General features: G+C 39.1%; 1 protein-coding gene, 1 non-coding gene and 1 pseudogene across 5 annotated transcripts in view; 2 read left to right on the top strand and 1 right to left on the bottom strand.

Moving 5' to 3' along the window:
• UBR3 (ubiquitin protein ligase E3 component n-recognin 3) overlaps positions 1-23,204 on the top strand; it is a 129,316-nt gene that overhangs the window by 83,763 nt on the left and 22,349 nt on the right. For 2 of the 4 annotated variants that reach the window (XM_072981561.2, XM_072981571.2), the window contains 4 exons: positions 456-656; positions 1,650-1,786; positions 7,444-7,529; positions 19,414-19,519. In XM_072981561.2, coding sequence (XP_072837662.2) covers positions 456-656; positions 1,650-1,786; positions 7,444-7,529; positions 19,414-19,519 — 530 coding nt within the window. Of the gene's footprint in view, positions 1-455; positions 669-1,649; positions 1,787-7,443; positions 7,530-19,413; positions 19,520-23,204 lie in introns of all 4 variants that reach the window. The other 2 variants (XM_072981565.2, XM_072981554.2) reach the window with 1 other exon arrangement.
• On the bottom strand, positions 11,218-11,370 carry LOC140703357 (U1 spliceosomal RNA; annotated as a pseudogene).
• LOC140703313 (U1 spliceosomal RNA) lies at positions 11,561-11,724 on the top strand. Its single transcript, XR_012082752.1, has one exon. It is a non-coding gene; the product is annotated as a U1 spliceosomal RNA (small nuclear RNA).

Raw genomic sequence — 23,204 nt, 5'->3', positions numbered from 1 at the left:
GAAGGAAGTTTCCCCAGGATGCATTGTGCCTGGAGGTTTATAGTGCCGCTCCCGTTCCTATGTCAAACCTGTTCCTATGTCAAACAAAAATTTACAATTTTTTGCATTATATAATGTTCCGGATAACATATTAAATTTGTAAAATGAGGTTCTACTGTATATGACAAGAAAAAAAAAAGAATACAAATGTAGAAGACCATCTTTGAATCATATGGATTATGTAATTTGTGTGCATTCTGAATGGTTGGCAGATTCAGTGCAATTTACACAAGGAGCATGTTTTGTATATTTTGGTGCTTTAGAAGAAGACCTCTTCATTAATAAGAAGTGTCTGTTTAGTGTCTATAAATTTCAGCAGTCAACTTTTTCTTGCTTTCAGATCATGCTTTCTATTGAAATTCTAAGACAAATTGTGTATTGTTTCTGAAATTTACTTGCATTTCTGTTTCTTGCAGAATGACCAGGTTCTCCAGGGCTTTTCAGTGGACAAAGGAGAATTTACTTGCCCTCTTTGTAGGCAGTTTGCTAACAGCGTCCTTCCTTGTTACCCTGGCAACAATGTGGAAAGAACCCTATGGCAATGTCATAGTAACAAGACCATGCAAGATCTTATAAAGGAGGTGGAAGAGCTTCAAGAACAGCTGGGAACTTTCCCAGTAAGCATCAGTGTAAGGCAGAAAGATACTTGTTAATTTGTCTCCATCTTGCCACCTTCTATCTTTTTCCTTCTCTTTATCTCTTCCACCCCATCCTCCATGGCTCATTCTCATTTTATAGAAATTAAAATTTGAATGCTCTCTTCCATTTCTCTATTAAACACTTAAAGAGCTTAAATTACATTAATATTTTAACACCTTTAAAATAGGATATGATTATACGAGCGTTTTCTCCTACATTTCAGTATATATATTATTGGTCATTAAATTCATGCTTTCCATTCTTATTTTGCATAGAACTCTGCACTATTACTTGGAACCTGTAATTTCTTTACGACATAAAGCATTAATCATTTGTATCCAGAAGCCATTTAAAATGCAGCAGCCAAAGGAATATTTAAGAATGTATATTATTCATTTTACTATGATTTTTACATAAAAGAATGCATTCTAGAGATTCACAGTCCAAAACTACATAGCTGTAATTGTAAGCTTTCAGCTACAAGTCCTATAAGTCAACACCTACATGGAAATAAGTCAAATTGAACTTGATGGGACTGGTGTCTAACTAGGACTTTATAGGATTGTAGTGTTAGAGCTGCAGAGCCACAGATTGGGAGATTGGTTCTCCACTCTGCCTTCTTGACAGGGTGGGTGGACTTGATGATCCATAGGGTTCCTTCCAGCTCTGCAGTCCTAAGCTTATTATTATTAGAGCATTCTAGCCTTAGCAGAAACCTTAAAATTAGAAGTGAATACATTTCTTTACAAAAGGTTGGTGCTTTAAAATTTCTGCATTGTATTTCCAAATAAATAAAATAAATGTGGAAACAGAGAAGTTAATAGTATTTCTGTAACAGTTGTACAACATTTTATAATATGTATCTTCTGTTTATGACTTACGTAATTTATAAAAGAGGTTTATAAAAGTGTTTCTTGTTCTGCAGTCACTTCTTGGTGATGGTAAGTGAATGTATTTATTTTTTTTCACAGTCAGAAACCAATTTAAGTAAAGAAATGGAAGCTGTGATGAAGGACATAAAAAGCACTACACAAAAGAAATACACAGACTACAGCAAGTCTCCTGGGTCACCAGACAATGACTTTCTTTTCATGTATTCAGTAGCCAGGTGGGTAAAATGTCTGCTTGAATCCACATACTCCTGGTTGTCACCTGGTTGTTATCTTATCAATCAAATAAAGTGAATAACCATGTTGTGTAATTTGGCACAATTTCCTTGATTAACTGGATTCTGAGGAAAGGTGATCTAATGGTATCGGACATAGCTGCTGTTCTTCATATCTTGTGTTTTACTATGCTTTGTAGATCCAGAATGCTGTAGGAGCTTCAGTCTGAAGAGTCTTTCATTTGAGCTGGCCTTTCTGTTATTTTCAGTAGACCATTCATATCACCCAAAGGAGGTGACTTTATTGCCATTTTAAGTAAATCCTTAATTATTGATTTTGAAACTAGTATAGGAAAGCTAACTGTCTTCCATTTATTCAGCAGTCACCCAAAAAGTATATAAAATACTGAGGTTATATCTACATGTGTACAAAGAATGGAGGTAATTGTAATGAAACAGGTTGGAGTGGAGTGTGTTTATGTACTTTGATCCTGTAACTCTTCATGTATTGCTTAAGGAATTACAGACTCCTGAAACAGCATGCTTTGTTATTGGTTAGAGAGAAGGGGAACAGTTCTGGAAGACAGTGGTAGAAATCCTCAAGCCATTAGGAGTCAAGGTTACGAATGTGTTTTTACATGTATGTAAAACAGTCCCCTTGATAGGTTGGCAAGAAGGAGTAGCTTCTAGAATTATGCAGAACCATTTCACAAGCCCATGCCTTATTCATCAGTGGAAAGCTCTGACCAGACTTGAGGCTTTCGATGCCGATTCTGATTAATTTGCCAGGAAAAATAAATAAATTCGTTCCAGAGTTCCTGTTGAGAGTAAAGAAGTCTAGCATATTTCAAAATCGTCACGGCAAAGACCTGGAAACAAAAACATCTCTGCCTTTGGAAGACTGCTAAGCTGAAATTTCCCTTCCTTCCTTCCCAAATGACAAATTTAGGAAAGTGGGAACAAGTGGAACAAGGGAAAGAAAACCAGTTGGTGATGGTGGTGGGATCTCCTTGGGATTCCATTTCATTTACTGTTGTTTTGCGTAAAACAGTGCTGGGAGTTAGTACATCCTGTTTCTTTTCAGCCATGGCCGACTTCCTGGTTTCCTTAACATTTGAAAAGGTTACGATTTCTTTATCAGGGCTTTGATGACTGCTTCTCTTCCCAACTTGAGCCCTTGTAGGTTAAAAACAACAACATCTTATTGCATTTTAAGTTGATATTGTACATATTCTTCCACTGACCACAGATTGAGTGATTATTCTTCTGCAAGTTCTTTGGATGTGTAGAGTTTTTTTCCTTGACGCTGCAAATAGCCAGCTGTTTTGGAACTCAACAAAAATGCCTCAAGACACTGCTATGGTGTTGTGTCCTCTCCCCTCCTTTTTCCAAAGTGTACTGAAGTTACTGTCATGTCTGGATGTTTCAGGAGGCTGAACACCCTTTTCATTGAACCTTCAGGAAGCCATTCTGTTGTGACTAACTCACAGAAACTGTGAAGAAGAGCTGTGGTTGATGGATGAGGCTGTGCCTTGACCTTTATAAAAATGTTAGGAACTGAAGTTGGTTGGATGCATATTGCAATCCCCAAACCTCTTGTCCCAGAACTAGTTACCTGCTCCTAGATTCTTTCCTATCTGCTCTTAAATAAGAGGTTTCTGGCCTGTGCCCTTTATTGCAGGGTCACAGGACTCTAAAGGGCATATAATCCATCTCTGCCTAGAGGAAAAGCCCACACTATACAGAAAGATTCACAAGCACTGTGAGAGTGGGATTTTGCTAAAGTGACTTTGACATCAGTTTTTAGTGTGCACCTTAAAGGTATAACTAAAAGCATATTGGTCTAAATAGCTATATGGCTTGTATCAGAGGTTTGCACTAGCCTAGTGAAATTTTTCACTTCTTGTTTTTCACTGAAACAGTTGTATAAAACTGCTTTTGAATCTCCCACTAATACAGGGTTAGATTCACCTTTCTGCAGGTATTAAGCAAAAGAACTGCAGTGTATTTTGGGCTACTTTACACTTTGCAAGGGTGGCTGCTGCTGTTCCTTGTAGTAAGTTACAGTTAGAGTAGGCCCATTTGAATTAGTGAAACTATGGAGGAGTTGACTCATCAGATTGCCACTGATTCACTTAGGCTTATTCTAGCACAACTTACTACGCTAAGGACGAGGATTTCATCATGGATTGGTTAAGGAAGATGGGCATAAAATATGAAAAACCTTTGTCAAAAGGTCTCCAGAATGTCTTAAACTGCCTTTTACAATAACTTTTAAAAATAATGTGAATGCATTGCTCATTATATCAAAACAGCTAATGTCAGTACAACTTGTGGCATTGACTTTTGAATTTAATTCAGTTGTGCCTAAAAAAAATTTATATTGCGGGTAAATGTCTTAATTTCTTCTGATCTCTGAATTATATATATAGCAAAGTACATTACTTGTCTACTCATGACACTTTTTGACCAGCTAGATGATTTCATAGAAATGTGGAAGAAATAGTCTAGTCCAAAAATAACTGATACTCTTAGCTTTTAGCTGGCACATTTAAAATAAACTGCCATAAGAAAAATTGACTTACTTTTCTATTGTGTCATCCAGTGATGTCATAAATTTGTTGTATAGTAAGACATCTATCTGGATAACTTTCACATCTACCCTCTGTTCCTGGTTGTGTTCCAATGTATCCTTTAAGTTAATTTATATATATATATATATATATATATATGTATATATATGATTTTTAAAAATAGGCCTGCTTGCACAGACAATCCTCCTCCCCTGTATTTTCATCATGTGAGCAAACTGCTGCAGAACAAAACAGTGTGTTTGGGAGCAATATTTAGCTTGTACAGTATATGTGAAGGACTGACTTACTGAAAGCATTTGAGAGGTCAGATGAAATTAATGTGAAAACACTAAGAGGGGATGGTTGAAACAGAGTTATTCAATGTTTGAATATAGGTTCATGTGAACATTTGGATCAGGATTGTCAAAAAATAAAAACGTCTGTAGCATATGTTTTGATGCTACTTTGATGATGTGGTCAATAGGGTGACAGAATAGGACTCAGGCAAGGCACTTTTGAATCCTTGCTTGGTCATATGAAAATCACTGGGGTGGTGGCAGTAGTAAAACCACTCCTTAACTATCCCACATACCTTGAAAACCCTATTTAGCTCACTGTATGTTGTGTGCAACATGACAGAACAGAACACTAATGGTCCCAACCAGTGATTCCCAACCTTGATTAACCCAGATATTCTTGGACTGCAATTCCCAGAAGACTTCACTACCAGCTCTGCTGGCCAGGTTTTCTGGGAATTGCAGTCCATCTGGGTTATCCAAGGTTGGGGACCACTTATCTACCGTAGTTTCTAGACAGTCATATAGCCCTCATTTATAGTTTTAGTAGAAATACACAATCAGCACAGAGTTCTTATTCTAATCCAGTTTATTGCAAATCCTTAGGTTAGTACACAAAACTATCTTGAAAATACTATATTTTTCCATGTATAAGACACCCCATGTATAAGAACCCCCCACTTTTCTAATCCAAAATTAAGAAATATATATTTTAAACATAAAGCAGAATATATTTTTATTTAGTAATTAGGTAACATTTACATATCAGTACTACCCCATTGTGTCTGAGCACTGCCTACAGGCTCCACCTCTGATGAGGTGTGTTGCGTTTGGTTTGTTCAGCATCAGCTGGCGTCAGTCTCTTTAGGCTCATTATTGGAGGAAGCTAAGTCTCCTGACTGTAGGAAGCTAAGCCTCGTGATTGGAGGGAGCCTGTTTGCAGAGCCAAGGTATGGGCCGTTTTGGAATCATGCGGTTCTATCCTCAGCTTACTTCTCTGTATAAGATGACCCTCAATTTTTAGTCTAAAGATTTTAGACAAATGTACCATCTTATACACGGAAAAATACGGTAATGACCAATAAACTAAATCATTTGTGGAAGAACGTTATTGTTATAGGAATTTATATTTGTTTTTTCTCCTCCAATGGGACTATAGCTGCAGGTGTGATATACTGGAGGCTTTCCCAGAATCTTGCTATCTTCTAGAATGTTCATTTAGAGTTACAGTGTTCTATAACCCAAGTGCTAGCAGGAACAGCTATTAGTAACAGAAGAAGTGAGGCTATCATGTATAATTCCTTGTTGTAACAGTGGTTGTGTTCATTGGATAATGCCTGTGACATCACTGATTGGAGTCAAGCCTGTTCTGCTGTTCCATTGGCTCAGCTATTCTTTGTTTCTCTTCTTTTGGAGGTGTTTCCTTTCCAGCTGCTTGCAATAAGAAGACCAATGAGACCTGACTGTGTTGCATTTGACCTTTTTAGAACTTTATAATCTTAAGAATTTCTGCCTGTGTTTCATGTTTCTTTCCTCCTTATCTCTCTTTTCTTTTGTGTTGCCTTGATTTATTTATTGATTCTTTTGTGTTGCCTTGATTTATTGATTTGTAAGCTACTCTTAGAGTCTTTCTAGCAAATATGAATGTGTTAAATGAAAAAAAAATCTAAAGGTTTGTGGAAATAAACATTTGACTTATTAATATTCCAGTGGTGAATGAACATGTGGTTTGCATTTCTTATTCTGCCCAGTAATGCAAAATCTATGTCCCAGTTTCTTTGCTGGTAGATTTTTAGAAGTTCAGTGAGTACAGCAAATCGCCCGAAGAGTGGAAAATTCCCTTGTCACATGACTAGCCTTATCAGCAGCAACCAGATGGAGCTCAGGGCCTGAACATTATCAATGTTAAATTGCTTTTTTTCCTAAAGAAGAGAGGATTAAAGCATTGCTTCAAAAATGGATGACATAAGCTGTAAACTTGGGGATATTAATATTTTGAAATTTTACTATTTTAGTAATGTGTGAATATATTTTAACAAACATTCCATGCAAACTGAGCCGTCTTTTTATTGAAGCCGCTGGAATTTTTGCAAGACATTTTATTTTGAATGAAGTCATTGTATTCTGACTAGCTATATTTTATCTCATGCCATAATCTAATGACTTATTCCATCACTTTAATATATCTTTTAGGTGTGTTATGTGCTCCCATTCCGACTGAAAAAAACAACAAATCAGCTGGGCTGTACAATGTTTACTGCCATTTTAATACACAATTGCTTTTTCTCCATGGTCTCTGTGAATCACACATATTTGGAAATACTGTTGAGCATTGTACCACCATATGACTTCCTCGTCATGGGGACAATTGTATGCAAATGATTCAATAAGGGAAGCTGCAACCTTGATTTAGTGAGAGAGGCTGTTAATGAGAGGACTTTTTGGAGGTTGCTAGTTTATACCGTCACCATGCCTTATATTGAGTCATAAGTCACCACTAGAGTAGGTCCACTGAAGCAATAGAACTGACAGAGTAGCTGACTCACCAGATCCATACCCATTCAGTGGGCCTACTCTAATTGTGACTTACTGTTGGATTTCAGCCCATGATGCCAATGGGGACCTTGTTATATGAATATACCAGCTGCAGCCCTCTTTGTAAACCACAGTAAATGATCTACAGTAATTTGAAAACTATGTACCTGAGGCAATGGTAAATATGTAGGAATTGTTTTATATCTCTACAGTGTGTAGGTAATTAACATGCAGACTTTTCCTTTTTTTTATTCAGGACAAACTTGGAACTTGAGCTGGTTCATCGGGGAGGGAATCTGTGTCAGGGAGGTGCCAGCACAGCTGGGAAGAGATCATGTTTGAGTATGTATATTATGACTCTGTGTTACCCTGCAAAAATTAAATAAGGGTTACTTACAAGGTCAGACCTACCTTATGATTTGTTTACCAGTTATTTAACTGCTAAAACGTACTTAGAGTCTATGTACTGGGTGGAAGGTGTTTTCCTAAACGCAAGAAGCTACCAGAGCATGCATTCAGCTATTTAGACACACTCTTTGACACAGATGTGAATTAGACAGATGGAGCCCTTTTCACTTGCATACGGTTTCTGGTTCTCCAGTTGGAACCATTTTGAAATAGCTTGAACAGTTGGAAATGTGGAATAATTCTTTATTTCTATTCCTTTCCTCTGAATCGCTCTGAGTACAATCAGTTTTATATGACCTGAAAAGCTAAGCTTGATTGGGATGGGTGAGTGCAGTGGTTCCTAATTTTGGGTCTCCAGATGTTCTTAGACTAAAAATGCCTTCATCATTAAGCTATACTGGCCAGGACTCCTGGGAGTTGCAGTCCAGAACATGTGGGGACTACAGGTTGGGAATCACTGGGTTACTACAGTATTTGAATGGGAGGCCATTTGGAAATATTGGGTACTGTACTGAGGGGGTGGGGCTGTAGTTGATTGGTGGAATACTTGTACAGCATGTAGAGGGTCCCAGGTTTAGTTCCTGGATTGCTCAGTAGGGCTAGAAAAGAATGCTGTCTGAAACCCTGGAGACCCACTGCCAGCCAGAGGAGTCAAAATTGGACAAAATAGGTCAATGGTTTGATTAAGTGCAAGGCAGCTTCCTGTTGAGCTACATTTTTAGAAAGGGAAGAGTGATAATTGTGATCTGCCATGTCTTCTGGCCTCCTGGTTGCCCTGTCCTGCCATGTGGGGATGGTGGTAACATCATTGTAACAGCTACTGTATATACACAGAAAGGAAGCTACATGTATGCTTAATATACTTAACTCGATGGTTTAAAGAAGTGCATGCCATTGTAGTTTTTTTTTTAAGAACTAGAGATGCAGAGACTCATGGTAAAATATGGGTCTTATTTTTCTCAAACTCTCTCTCTCACACACACACACACACACACGCACGCACACACACACACACACACACACACACACACACACACACACACGAGGGGTGAAGAATTTTGGTTTGTGAAATGTTTTGTTATTGAATGATAGTGAATTTTTTTAGAATGACATGATCGTACAGTATGTATGTTGCTATCCAGCTTTACTCACAAAAATAATGTAGAAGTATGTTTAGCACCTGGAATAGGATCCAGTAGGCTTGTTCCAAAAGCACAATTACTTCTGTTAGCAGAACAGGAAGGTAGCAAATTTTAGTCTCATTATAGTGCCCATGTGCCCTCAGTCTTCTTTTGAGGGATAGGAGACCATCTGAAATGGGGTTTTGGGTGACATGTATTATGGTGGTGAGGAGGGACGGGGAGTTCCATTGTGTTCGTGCTCAGGCATTAGTGTGATATCATATGTAAGTCCTATGTTGGAAGGAACTTTCGCATTTTGCAGAATGCAGGATATCCTGAGTTTTTTTGCTCTAGGAACACCATCTGGGGTTTGTTTCTTTGTTTCCAACATTTGTACTCCTATGCTACCTCAGTAACATGTGCTACTCTGGGCAGTTTACAGAAAGCGCTGTGAGACATCCTCCTCCTCTCCCATGGTGCCAAATCCTTTGCATGATAACAGCCTCTCCTTGCTTTTTACTGGCCACAGTTTCTTCTGTGAAAAAAGTTGACTTGTAATGCACCAAATAAATAAATAATTTGAAATGTGAAGATGATAACCCTTACAGTTGTTGAAAGGGAATGATCAGAAGAAACAGAAGCAACTGATAGTGCAGAAAATATAGACTGATTTGAACAGGGATTGGCAGCTTCAGGGGGCCCTGGGGCTGTTTTTGCCCCTCTCTGAGGACTTCAGGCAAATGAAATGTTCATTGGGGGGGGGAGAGTACTTCCAACTCTCAAACAGTAATTTCAAATTTGTAAAGGGTGCTTAAATATAAGTTTTAAAAAGAAATATAGTAGACCTTCCATCCCATTCATTGATGTAAGAATGTTATTTCTGGAGGTTTACTGTTTTCTAGAAATTTTGTACTGCATCTGCAATACAAAGTGTGCAGATTTTTGACAGGAATTTCCCCATGTCACCATGTGAATGGTGTGTCAAGTCAAGGTCTGCCACTTTATCTCACCTCTAGCACCAGCATGCAGCCTCCTGACATAGAGACACAGAGGGATCGGGGGAAAAGCCCCATATGAGACATTCCTCTTCATGTGGGAGAATTGTATTATGTGCCTGGAACTCAGATATCTCCTGGCGCTTTAAAATGGAAAAGTCATATGGATATTCTTCTATAAATCCTTCAGCCATCTGCTAGAGCAGAAGTTATGATGAAATAACTTTCTCTTCAGATGTTTTGTCTTTTTATTTTCCCATTTCTGAGTAGAAAATTGAATCAGCTAAACTGATACGAAACTGATCTTAGATTCATTTACTTACACACCTGTACATTACATATAAGAGAGAAAGCATTCCAAGAGTATAAAAATTATTCTACTGCAAATTCCAGTAACAGGCATTGCAATCACATAATGAGTGTATAATTATTCTTTAAGAGCCAAGAAACCACATCTAAAAATCTAAAAACATGCCTCGTAAATGTTTCAAATAATAGGTTCCAATATATTAAAAAATAATGCTAAAATGCAGTGTTCTTGCCTTAAGCCAGGATAAAAGTTCTTAATGTAGACCCATAATGTTGTCTTTCTTCCCTTGTTCCTCCTTAAATGCACTACATGTATATCTTTTTCTTCTGTGCTTTATATATTTGCAATTCTGGTTCTTTTTGTTAATAAGCATCTTTAGATATGTCTTTCTGTTGCCAGAAAGGGACGTGGTGGCGCTGCGGGTTAAACCACAGAAGCCTCTGTGCTGTAAGGTCTGTAGATCTTCAGCTGTAAGATCAAATCCATGCAACAGATTGAGCGCCTGTCGCTTGTCCCAGCTCCCGCCAACTTAGCAGTTCGAAAGCATGCAAATGCGAGTAGATAAATAGGGACTACCTCGGTGGGAAGGTAACGGCGTTCCGTGTCTAAGTCGCATTGGCCATGTGACCACGGAAGATTGTCTTTGGATAAACGCTGGCTCTGTGGCTTGGAAACGGGGATGAGCACCGCCCCCTAGAGTCGAACACGACTAGACAAAAATTGCCAAGGGGAACCTTTACCTTTACCGTGGTGCCTCGCAAGACGATTTTATTTCGTTCCGCGGAAATCGTTGTCTTGCGAAAACATCATCTTGCAAAACACAGTTCCCCATAGGAATGCATTGAAATCTATTTAATGCGTTCCAATGGAGAAAAAAATCGCTGTCTTGTGAAAATTGTCCATAGAAAACATCATCTTGCGAAACGCGGTTCTCCATAGGAATGTATTGAAATCTGCCGTATTGGGGAGAAGCAATCCTGTCACCTGCACTGCCTTTGGAAATTCAGTGGGTCTAAGATGGCCGTCCCCCTCTTTCTCTTTCCAGCAGCTTCTGATCATGGTGACTCCTTTTGCCCTGATCCTTTGCCACTGGGGAGAAAAAGAGGGAGAATGTAATATAAGACATCACCCAGACTTGCTACTTTTGCAATAGGTCCTGATGAGTGAAAAAGAGATCAAAAGGATTCTAAAAAGACCAGGGAAAACACAAATGCAATCCCCACTGCCACAAATTATGCAGTTGTCTCCTGGGAAATCACAGGGATGAACACACCTGAAGTGCAATGGATGAGCCTCACCCTGGGAAAACCACTTTCATGACCATGGTATTTCCCCTGCAAGGTATGAGTTGGAGTGGCCCTTGCACCTCCTACCCCCTTCTGTCCCCTGACCCCCCCAAGGCATGGTGACCCCCTGGCTGCACAGCCCCAGTCCTGCCAGAGGCCACAAGAGCTCCTCAGTGTTTTGAGGTGCCCCGCGGGACCCCATCAGGGCCTGGGTGTTCCTCCCACAATCCTGTAGTGCACAGGTATTCCTCCAACTCATACCTTGCAGGGGAAAAACCATGGTCATAAAAGTGGTTTTTCCAGGGGGAGGCTCATCCATTGCACTTCAGGTATGCTGATCCCTATGATTTCCCCAAATGTGGGAAACTCAACTGCATAATTTGTGATAGTGGGGGATTGCATTTGTGCTTTCCCTGGTCTTTTTAGAATCTCTTTACCTTTGGTCCTTGGTGTTTCCACCATCCTCTGCCATTTAAATTTGCAGCCATTGGCAGCAAGGTCCTATGCAGCTGCCACAGTGAGCAGCCTCTGGTGCTGGTTTGAAGGCCTTCTGGCACAGTGGTGGAACTGTGGGAGGCTTCTGGGTGGGGGTGGCTGAAGAGGTTTTGAACCATTTTTACAGTATTCACTCCATAAGACACTATGGAGCAAAAATATGGTAATTAATGTGTTCCAATGGGGGGGGGGAACCATCTTGCGAAGCATTGGTCTAAAAAAACCCCCCAAACTTCTTGCGAAGCATAGACCAAAACATCGTCTTGCCAAAATAGTCCATAGGAAAAATCGTCTTGCGAAGCACCACAGCGATCACAAAAAACATCGTCTTGTGGATTAGTCGTCCCACGAGGCAATCATCTTGCAAGGCACCACTGTACCTTCTGTTGCCAAATGTTGCTTATTAAGGAAGAATTCTAAACAGATATTTATAGTGTTAACTATTAATAAAAATATATTTATCCTGCCTGAAAAGCATATCTTTTTAACTTTGTCAGGGATCATGCATCTATAAAAGCATTATTATCAGAGATTTAGGCTGTGATCACATGGGGAAATAGATTGCAGTTCAGACCACTTATAGAGCGGTTCATTTTGTTCTGTTTCCCAGCGATTTCCCCAACATATGGGGAAATGAGTTTCAGCCTGACCCCAATCCATGCCCAAGATGGACCTTTAGGGTCCAGCTGTTGGGCTGCTCCTCTTAGGGAGTGATTCCTCGACAGACAGATGGAAGGGTCACTTTAAGGGACAGGTGGATCCCAGTAAAGTGACACTTTCCAGTGTGATCACGTGGGTGCCTTTCTAAGTGTCTGGTTGCACCCGTTAAACAAGCAGCTAAGAAAATACAACTCACTCTATTGCTTGCCAGTCATACAGGCTTCAGTATAAATATTCAATAATATTTGAAAATACAGGGGAAATGCAAAAATATTCTTGAGCCTTTTCCACCATCTAGAATAATTGAAGTCTTTACATTTCCAAAAAAGTCACCTTTGACATGTGTGCTTGATGAGTCTTTTATCCAGGTGCTAACTATTGATTGGCAACTTACAGACTTCTGCTCTTCATTTTTATGATTTTTTTTTTATATCTTTAAACTACTTTGACTGGGGGCTAGATGCTTTAATCGAAATCAAAGACTGTCTTATTTACTGGTGTCAAGTTATTTTGTTTGCTGCAATTTCTGTCTATGACATAGTCCAGTTCAAGTATAGATCAAAAAACCTGTAAGATTTTGTCTTTTCTCCCATAGATCTTTAATTCCTTCCTTTCTATCCCTTGTGTTGAAATACAACATTTTTAATTAGTCGCGTTAGAAATTGAAAGTTTGTTGATTATGCTCTTAGATGTTCAATGTGTCTAAAACATATCTGACATTTTAAAACAGATCCAAGTTATTTGTTCACTCAACAAGTGTCAAGAAAGATGTGGGAGCAAATAGGTCAAGGACTGTTCTGGAAGATTGTACTGAGTGGGTAGCTGTGTGTTGGAATATAAAATTAGGATTAATGTAGCTGCTCATGCTGATGGCTGAGATTATGAGGGCAGACCAGTGAACTATATCTAGCCATTTAAAAGCTGCTTTTGGAGGCTTAAAATGTCAGCTATATTTTAGACACATTTGACACCTAAGAATTTAAGAACATGTTAAGAATTCTTAAAAAAGAAAATGGATATGTCAACAATGCCACCAGCCTTATTCACTTCCTGCGTATGCTATGCTGATTTGAGCAAGGTCCAGAAAGTATGCTGCAACTGGGCAGTTGTCAGTTATATGTTTATCATATTACATGGCTATTGTAATGTGGCCTTGCAGCAGTTCCACAGCTGACCCATATGTTTTCAAGCATGATACAGAGTACTAGTTCTTACCCATCATGTTCTGAACAGTGAGACCCCTCTGTGGTGAGTCTAGTCTCACTTATATTGCTAGAGGCAATGGTGGGACAGAAGATATGTGCCTTCCATGGAAAGTTATGTCAATATCAAATGAAGTTCCATACTTTTCAAAACTGTTCTAAGTGGATGCCCTACAGTTGTAATTAAAGAAAACAGAAAGCACTATTGAACTCTGCAAGGCAGACTGCAGAGAAGACAACTAGGACCAGCTTGTAAATACCACTTGTGCAGTAAGAAAAATGCTTCTCCATGCATTTTTTTCTCCAGTTCACAATATACTTCCATTTTTTTTTCAGAATAACATTTGCTAAAAGTGAGAGAAACTATAACTTGTCAACGTTAGGCAGTTCGGAAAGTACTGCTAAGGGGTTACCTGGCTCTGTGTGTGCCATGGAGGTAATGCAACATTTGCTACCTGAAAGCAATTTGTGTTGTAATTTTCCTTAGATAATATCTGGGATTAGCCCTAAAGTCTCGGCTTCTGTGCACACTGTGGCCCTGGATGCCAGAAGTAGGGATTGTCTGCCCGTCTGTGCAGAGGGCCGTATTTAATCCCTTGAAACAGAGTTTGGCAAAGTTCCATTAGACTCAAGGAGGCTGTTGTCTTGAGCAGTGGAGCACAGGGAGTGGGGAATTTACGGCTACTCTTCTTCTCTGTCTCTGCCTCCATATGCAGTGTTGGAGAAGGCAGGATATCAACGGTGCTTCCTGCTTCCATCTCCAGGGCAGCAGAGGGGTGGAGTAGCTGGATGCACAGTGGCGCAAGGGATGTGGTGAGAGTGGTAGCAGTGACCTGCAGGGGCAATGCCAGCGTCTTGTCTGAAGCTGAAGGAGATGTTTGCCCAGCCGTGCTCAACAGGAGGAAGCATTATAGAACACTTGTATAATATCCTAAAAGCAGTTATATCAATGGGGGGAAATGACCTTATGTCCACAAAGTCTAGCATCTATTTAATCTGGTTGTTTTTTCCCCTCATACATAAGAAGTGTGAATAAACATTGTATATTGTTGTTACAAAATGTTAGCAGGGAAAGTTTGACATGATTTTAATGTTGGATAGTGCCAGTGCTGCATGTGATGCTTGTCAGGGACAGAAAAGCAAAAGGCATCTGCCCTGACGGTCTTGCGATCTAAATTAAAACACTGCAGAAAAATGTAAGACAGAGAAGAGGGGTACGAGTAGAATGAGATAAAAGGTAGCAGAGAAGAAATATTTGTAGATGCATTAGTATGTTACGCTGGCTTTGTTTCACTTCGGGATAGTTTGCAGGTATGCTGAGAGTGGGCAGGACCTCAGCACTTACAGGCTCTACAACACACCTGGACCTTTGTGTGAACAAATCACTGGAACATGATTTTGAAAAAAAACACAGGCAAATGTAAAATGGACCGTCCTGGCTCCCAGGCAAACCTATTAGGCAGGAAACCCCACTGCACTCAGTACAGTGGACCCTCTACTTACGGAATTAATCTGTATTGGAACGGTGGCTGCAGGTCGAAAAGTCTGCAGGTCGAGTCTCCATTGACCTACAATGCATTGAAAACCGATTAATCCCATAACCGGCCATATTTGTTCCATTTTTGTTCCATTTTGGGTTTTTTCCGGTCTGTAGGTCGAGTCTCCGGCTGCAAGTCGAACCTAAATTTTGCGGCCAGAGAAGTCTGTAACTCGAAAAGTCTGAAAGTCGAGCTGTCTGTAAGTCGAGGGTCCATTGTAAATGGTTTTAGGATTATATTGTCAATATGCATGTTCATACATCTTGCTTTCCACAGCCCCATACGTCCTGTTTCCAAATTCCCCTGCTTTGACAAGCATTTGTGAATTTTTGCTTCAGCTGGAGAAAATTAATATAATGCTGCTCTGGCTTCTGTGCTGGGAGCCCAGAAATAGGTACAGTAAAGTATATTGCCGTGTTTATCACACAAATGTAGGCTGGCTTCTTATGTTCTTTTGAATTTTCAGGACAAATCATATGGCTGATTCAGGATGGCTTAACGACATTGTAGGCTTACAATACATTGTTTGGCCCTGTAAATGAACCATACATCTATATGTATACACAATAAAATGGAGACTATAAGATGCATTTTAATCAATCTTCTTGTCCAAAACTTTCCCAAGAGCTTGTGAAGCAGCACTGGGAGGCCTTTCAACTTTTTGTGTGCCTTCCAAATTGCTGACTTTGACATAATTTGACTATACAATAGAATCTGCAGCATTTGGCACTGCAGCAAGGACTGCCTGTGGAGTGTCTTATAATTATGCTTCCTGCTAAGTACCATTTGCCCTTGGGACACGGTCTGAATACTTTCTACATTTCTAGTCGACCATGGCTTTCTGTTCTGCTCTGTGCATGTATAAATAAATGCTGGTGGAATTGAATGCTGAATGCCTTTACAAATAAATAAGGTGAAAATGTTTGCAGAGTGTGAATTGAGACCTATAGACTGTAATTACTAGTTATTCCCACTTGATAAGAGTATACACGTTTACTTAAAATTTCAAATACTCTCAGCTGCGGCTCTTAATTCCTGCTACATACTCATTAGGGAACAATTTTTTTGTTTGTTTGTTTTTGTATAGTGGCAAAACCAGAACTATATTCTTCATTTTTGTTTTAAAACAGTTATAAAAGATAGGAATTCTCTTGATCCAAACTACTTTACCTTGCATATTGATATGCCTAATGATGATCCATCTTAGACTTGTCCTAGATTTAAATAATCTTAGTATATTACTGTCTTTAGGTCTGGTAAATGCAGTGTCTCTTGATTTTGTTAAACTCACAAGATACCAAAGCATGCTTATCTACAAATTAACTATTTCCTGATTTTTTTTTAAAAAATGAAAAAGTTGCACTTTCCTAGTATAATGTATGAATAAAGGGAGTAATGTTTGCTGTGTGGAATTTCGTTGTTGAACTCACTATGGCAAATTGCCACTAACAAGGCACCAGCTGCATTACTAAGCATGTACCTTTAGCTTTTTGGGGTGCAGGCCTTGTGACACAACCAGCTCCTGGTTAGTTAGTAATTTAACTTAGCACACATGTAAATCACCAGTACTATTTTGGCTAGCATCTGAATGAGTAACAGTGCCGTTCTATACATACCTGCCTTACTTAGAAGTAGGTCCAGTCAAAGTTCTGTGGGAACGTGGTGGTTGCAGGCACAGTTTAAATGTGCACATAACTGGGGAGAGTATCTGTTACGTAATTTGAGAAACCTCTTTGGATTATCTGGTAGTTGCAGTACTTATTGCAATAGCAAACACCTAAGCAAGGAGTTAAGTGCCTTTGTTTCTATAGATATCATATAATTTTAAGTAGATTTCTCTAGTCTGTAGTATTATAACACCTATTTAGGGAAATAAACTTTATGGAGTAGCTGTAAAGATTGTCCTGAAAATATTTACTTTTTCACTTCTCTCCAAAAATATGTTTATTATGAAAAGCAGTGGTAGCAACAGAAATAGGTTTTAAAATATATCTTATGTCCCGTCTTAACACTAAGTTGTATGTTGTGATGTTGTAAGCAGGAGCAGGTTTGCACTCTGCATGCACGGCCCTTCTCCCTCCTCTTACATGCTGCAGTTTCTGCATATGCATCCAGGTTTCTGGCAAGCCACAGTATGCTGGTTTTTCTGGTTTGGAAGACAAGGCAAATAAAGTTTCATGAGAATCCAGATTTAAAACAAGCTGTAGCATACAAAATTGAGTCAGCCCCTTGGCATGTTACGTCATGGTTTGGCATTCTGTCTGTCTAACAGATCATGATCTGGCATTGTATCTTGACAAGCACCGGGGGTCTGCCAAGTTGTACCCTCCCTGCTGGTGGATGGTGTCTGATCCAGTAGAGGTCTCGACAAAAGGGTTATTTATGATGCATCCCCGTGCTCTTGCCTGCAGTCTATTCCAGAGAGTAGAGCAGCACTTTGGAAGAGCATGGGAAGTGGCGTAGAGGAAAGGGAAAACAGGAGGAAATTACCTCTTATCCTTTCTACTCATAGAAGTTTCTGCTTCCTGAAAGCCATCCAACAATGGAGGAATGCAATTTTATAAAACTACATATAGTTATACATGTAACTACATTGGTTTGCATTTTGAAGTCTGTATGGTACCACCACTAACATAAAAGCATAAGAGCCAAAGAATGAATGAGAAGTATTTTGACATGGACCAAAACACATATTTTTCCTTAGAAAATGGAGGATAAATGTGTTTGTAGGAAAAAGCTCACAGTAAAACCACACAATTCTTTGCTAGAATCTTTTGCCAGGAAAAACGAGACCTTGGTTTGTCCTCATTCACCACATCTGATTCAGAAAACAGGTGACAACAATCACGTCCAATGTCATCTGTGCCTTCAATTATTTCCCAAACCCCAGGAGCTAATTACAGCCCTCAAGCACTGCTAGGATCAGCTGACTTCAGCATCAGACTGTTTTGGCCTCCCGGGTGCCTATGAATAATTGTCTATTTGTGGAAAATAAATTAATTATTTCTGTGATTTATATTAAAATGTGGCATATCCAGGAGTCTGCTCAGATGGCAGCAACTTTAGGTTCAGAAGAATGGAGACTGAGAATAATAAGTAAAATAAAGTGTAGTAAATAATGGATTTCCATTGTGGAGAAAAAATGTATAGAAAGATGTTACTTTGAGACTGACTTTGAAGTGACACGGACCTATGCCACCAAATATGCAATCCAAGCTAGCATTGTAAACTCAGGAGTTCCTTCCACTTAAGGGAAGTAAGGACTCTGTCATAAATTTAATATCTACAGCTCAGTTCAATTCTGTCTTCTGCAGGTGCTGTAAACATAGAATTATCTTCTGAGTGGCCTCCATGATCATGCTATTCTAGAAAAATTGTTACTTGGCACTTACAAAGCATCCCCGTCTAGCCTACAAAAGCGGGGGGATCAAACACCCCATCTTTGCCATACTTTCCTCCTGTAGAGCTATTGAACTACAATGTATATTTGTGAATTAATTAATCCGATACCTCTCCGCCATTCTCTCAGCACAGAGATCCAAGGTAGCTTGCAAAGATTGTTAATGCACAACTATTAAAACAAATAAAAATACAACGAATTACAGTATTAAACAAAAACAGTTAGACATGCGAATTATTAAAACAATCTAAAAACACATTTAAAATATAACAAAGGCAACTCCTCTTCCATACTGGCAATTTACTTATTAAAAAGCCCATCTGAAAAGAAAGGTCTTAAGGACAGCAGAGAGGACACATGGCTGGTCTCCAGTGGGAGTTCCACAAGCTGGGGGCAGCCACCAAAAAGGCACTTATATATTTGTATCCTTCCTTTCTTTAAGGCACTCAGATTGACATGCAGTACATAGGGTTATCTCATATTATTCTCACAGTAGCTTTAGTGGGGGTAAGAGAGAGAGAGAGAGAGAGTCTGGTTCTAGTTTTTCAGTGCATTTCCTGGATGATCTAGATTTGAATCTGTGCTTGCTTGTATAAATTCAGTGTATTATTTACTACAGAGCACTGTCTCTTTGTGGTGTCAAAGCCAGCATCAAAGGATTGGGTTCTTTGTGTGTTGGATAACCAGTGATGAAAGTAGAATAATGTTAAATATATAGAAAACAACCAGTTAAAAACAAATGTGAGGTATTTTAGTTGCATGTAACTGAATCATGAACTCACCAGCTCTTTCTCTTTATTTACTTATTCAGATCAGTTGTTCCATGTGTTGGCTATGCACATGCGTCTCTACAGCATTGATTCTGCGTATAATCCTTGGAAAAAACTAACACAGTTGATAAATGATGAGAATTTTCAGTAAGTACATACAATTGTTTAGAGAGATTTCCCCGTGAAGCAAACTTCTGATACACAAAGCAGATAGATATACTTGAATACCTCGTTCAGTGGATTTGTATAAAAAGTGTTGCTTACTACTATACAACACTATCTTTGGAAACCAAGCCCTATAAGGAAAATCTGAAAGAACTGGGTATGTTTAGCCTTGAGAAAAGAAGACTGAGGGGAGATATGATAAGCACCTTTCAAATACTTGACAGGTAGTCATACACAGGAGGGGCAAGATCTGTTTTCGATCATCCCAGAGTGCAGGAAACGTAACAATGGGCTCAAGTTAAAGGAAGCCAGATTTCGTTGAATATCAGGAAAAACTTCCTAACTGTTAGAGCAGTACGACAGTGGAACCAGTTACTTTGGGAGCTGGCGAGTGCTCCAACACTGGAGGCATTCAAGAAAAACTTAGATAATCACCTGGCAGATATGCTTTAATTTGTATTTTTGCACTGAGCCAGGGGGTTGTACTTGATGGCCATATAAAAGACCCTTCCAACTTCACTATTCTATGTTTTTATGATTGATAAGTCCTATTCATGTTAATGTGTTTATTTTTGTTTGGATCAATATTGGATTTAGCCCTGAATTTTCTGCAACCTATCCATACATAGTTTAGCCATATAGCATTGTATCTGAACACTTGGGGATTAAATCCAATTGTTAATCTCAACTGAAGTTTTAAGATAATATTTATGTAATTCCCATTGATTCAGTGGGTCTGCTTAGAACTAGAGACGGGCTATTCCCGTTCATATCTCTGGAGATATGAATACAAAAGTAGCACCACAGGTGCCATGGAGGTCCATTCCCTCCCTCCCAAACCAGCTGGTCTGCTCACTGTTTAGTGCATGGTGCTCAGCACAGCCATAACCATCATCACATCAATCCTGGAAGGAGCCCAGTCGATTCCTCCCTGCCTCCCCATGCAACTGACCAGTTATCGGCTGAGTGCAGAGACTCCCTGTCCTGCCTCCGTGCCGGAGTGGTCATCTGTGCGGGATGGCAGAGAAGAGCCAGGCGGGCTCCTGCGATCAGTGTGATGATGATGACAGTGCAGCCGAGCACCACACACCAAACGGTGAGTGGACCAGCCAGCTCTGGGGGGGAGGGAATGGGCCTCTTTGGCACCTGTGGCACCACTGTTTGTATTCATATCCCCAAATGGATTTTGCCCCGACTGCTTCCATGGCAAAAAAGGCAAGTTGACAGTAAGAGGTAGTTCTTGTTATTAGACTGCTCTGTGTATATGCCATCATGGTGCATTTTGATTCACTTTACAATATTTGCTTAATCATAATCTGATACTCCATACATTTGCAAACTGTTTCTGCATCCGTATTTGGGAAGCTACACTTATCAGCTTCTCTTATATGCACTGAAGGGATTAGGAGAACAGCCTATTTCAATACTCTAAATAGGCTTTGCAAAAGGTAGTTTTCAATGTCATGAAGAAATTATTCAGGCTTTTAATAAATGACAGAGCAGTTTTTAAACTGCTCAGTGTGCTCCGGCACTTGACGTAACTACGGAAGCTTATCTAAACCTTGGCGTTTTATATATTATTACTTCATCTGTTCTAACAGAATGGAACAGATGTAGGCAAACTTGTTCCCTCAAGTCTTCCAGATTTTTGTACTGTTGCCAGGCATCCCAGCATGCCATGTAAACTGAGGCATTTAATGGATCACGCAAACATTAACATCACACTTGGATCCTTTAAAATGGAGTTATTTTTATCTCTGAGGGAAAAGTTTTGAACTACAAATATTAAACATTTCTCGTCTTTCTCCAGTTGAAAATTGAGAATTCATTGCTCAAGTTAACTTTTGTTTTTTAATAAAAATGTATAAAAAGAATTTCTGTAGATATAAATAGTCCAAAAGTAAATAAGCACATAACTATTAAGTATCAACTTGAGCTAATTCTTTCCGCTGATGGGGATGGGGAGTCTTTGTGTTTACATACACCTTTAGTATCAATGTGTCTATATACAGTATATCACAGATTTCAGTACACCCCCTCACATTTCATAAATATTTTAGTATATCTTTTCATGTGACAACACTGAAGAAATAACACTTGGCTACAATGTAAAGCAGTGAGTATACAGCTCGTATAATACAGTGGTGCCTCAGTTTATGACCATAATCAGTTTCAGAAGATGGAAGTAACTCAAAATGGTCATTTAAGTCAAAGCACCATTTCCCATAGGAATGCATTGAAATGCAACTAATCATTTCTGGCCAAAGAAAAAAAATCACAAAAAAAATCACAAAAAAAATCACTGCAAGACTCATTGGAAGTGCGATTAATCCCTTCTGGCCAAAGGAGGGGGGGAAGCAATCAAGCATGCAAGACGCATTGGAAATGCACAGAAAACAAACAAAGAGTAGTGTTTTCTAAACCTCAACCCCCATCTCTGTTGTATGCTTTTCTTAGAAAAGCAACTTTTGTTTGCACTTCACCAGTTTGTTTTGCAGAATATCCCGTGACTGCTGACATCTATCATGGCAGCGATTCTCAATGTTCCCAGTTTGGGGACCCTGGGAATCGAAAACAGAGTCTGGGGACTTTGCTGAAGCCTCAGATGATTGGGATCTAACTACTATCTTAAAGATCACCTAAGGAACCTGATAAATGGCACAACTGAATTCAATTAAAGATACATTCTAAATGTTATATTCAATTAAAGATACATTCTAAATGTTATATTTAACCAATGAATGGATTAAGTACTCATACTGTTACTTCGTCCTTTAAAAGTCCAGAAAGATTAATGAATAATCATTTATCAAGCCTGTCTTCCTGTATAAACACCCTGGGAATAAGCAGGGTAGGCAAGGGACTTACTCTTGTATAAAAATAGCATTGCGTTTTCTAAGTGTTACATCACAGGATTGCAGAGCTCCATTCCATAATATATGGTGAAGTTCTAATGATATATTTCTGATATGTTTCTTAAGTACTATAATTTTTCAAACCTTGACCTATTGCTGCCATGTTGTCTTCCTTCCTTCCTTCCTTCCTTCCTTCCTTCCTTCCTTCCTTCCTTCCTTCCTTCCTTCCTTCCTTCCTTCCTTCCTTCCTTCCTTCCTTCCTTCCTTCCTTCCTTCCTTCCTTCCTTCCTTCCATCCATATGCTACCTATCTAGCCAGGCTATTTTGGGTGGTTCACAACACAATCAAACAAAAAACATAATTGGAAGTATATAGAATAAATTCAACATAAAAAACATCATAAAATATAACCATTAAATAATCACATAATAAAATATTAGATATATTTCAAATGGTACAGAGGGCAGAAAAACCTTTTCATCAACGGCTGTTTTAAGACAAACATGTTTAGGTTTCTTTTGTTAATTTCCCTACTTACCAGAAAAAGACATTGCAGGGCCATATTTTGGATTAAAAATAGAACTATGCGGAAAATGCCTTAAAATTACTTCCGTCCCCCACTCTGTCAAACAAAAAGCAATTTGTAAGGCTGGCCAGAAGATAATCAAGTGTGTACCATAATACAATCTTACCGAAATCCTTTACGGGATACTTTTGAATGCAATGCAATCCACCAATTGTGATTCGCTTTTGATGCCTTTTTAATTCTGATTTTATGAGTCAAGTCTCTCTGTGTCTCTCTTTTTTTCTCA

This window comes from Pogona vitticeps, chromosome 1 (assembly GCF_051106095.1).
Source record: "Pogona vitticeps strain Pit_001003342236 chromosome 1, PviZW2.1, whole genome shotgun sequence".
Classification (NCBI taxonomy): domain Eukaryota; kingdom Metazoa; phylum Chordata; class Lepidosauria; order Squamata; family Agamidae; genus Pogona; species Pogona vitticeps.
The sequence above is the reverse complement of the archived record's forward strand: the minus strand, read 5'-3'. Positions and strand labels throughout refer to the sequence as shown.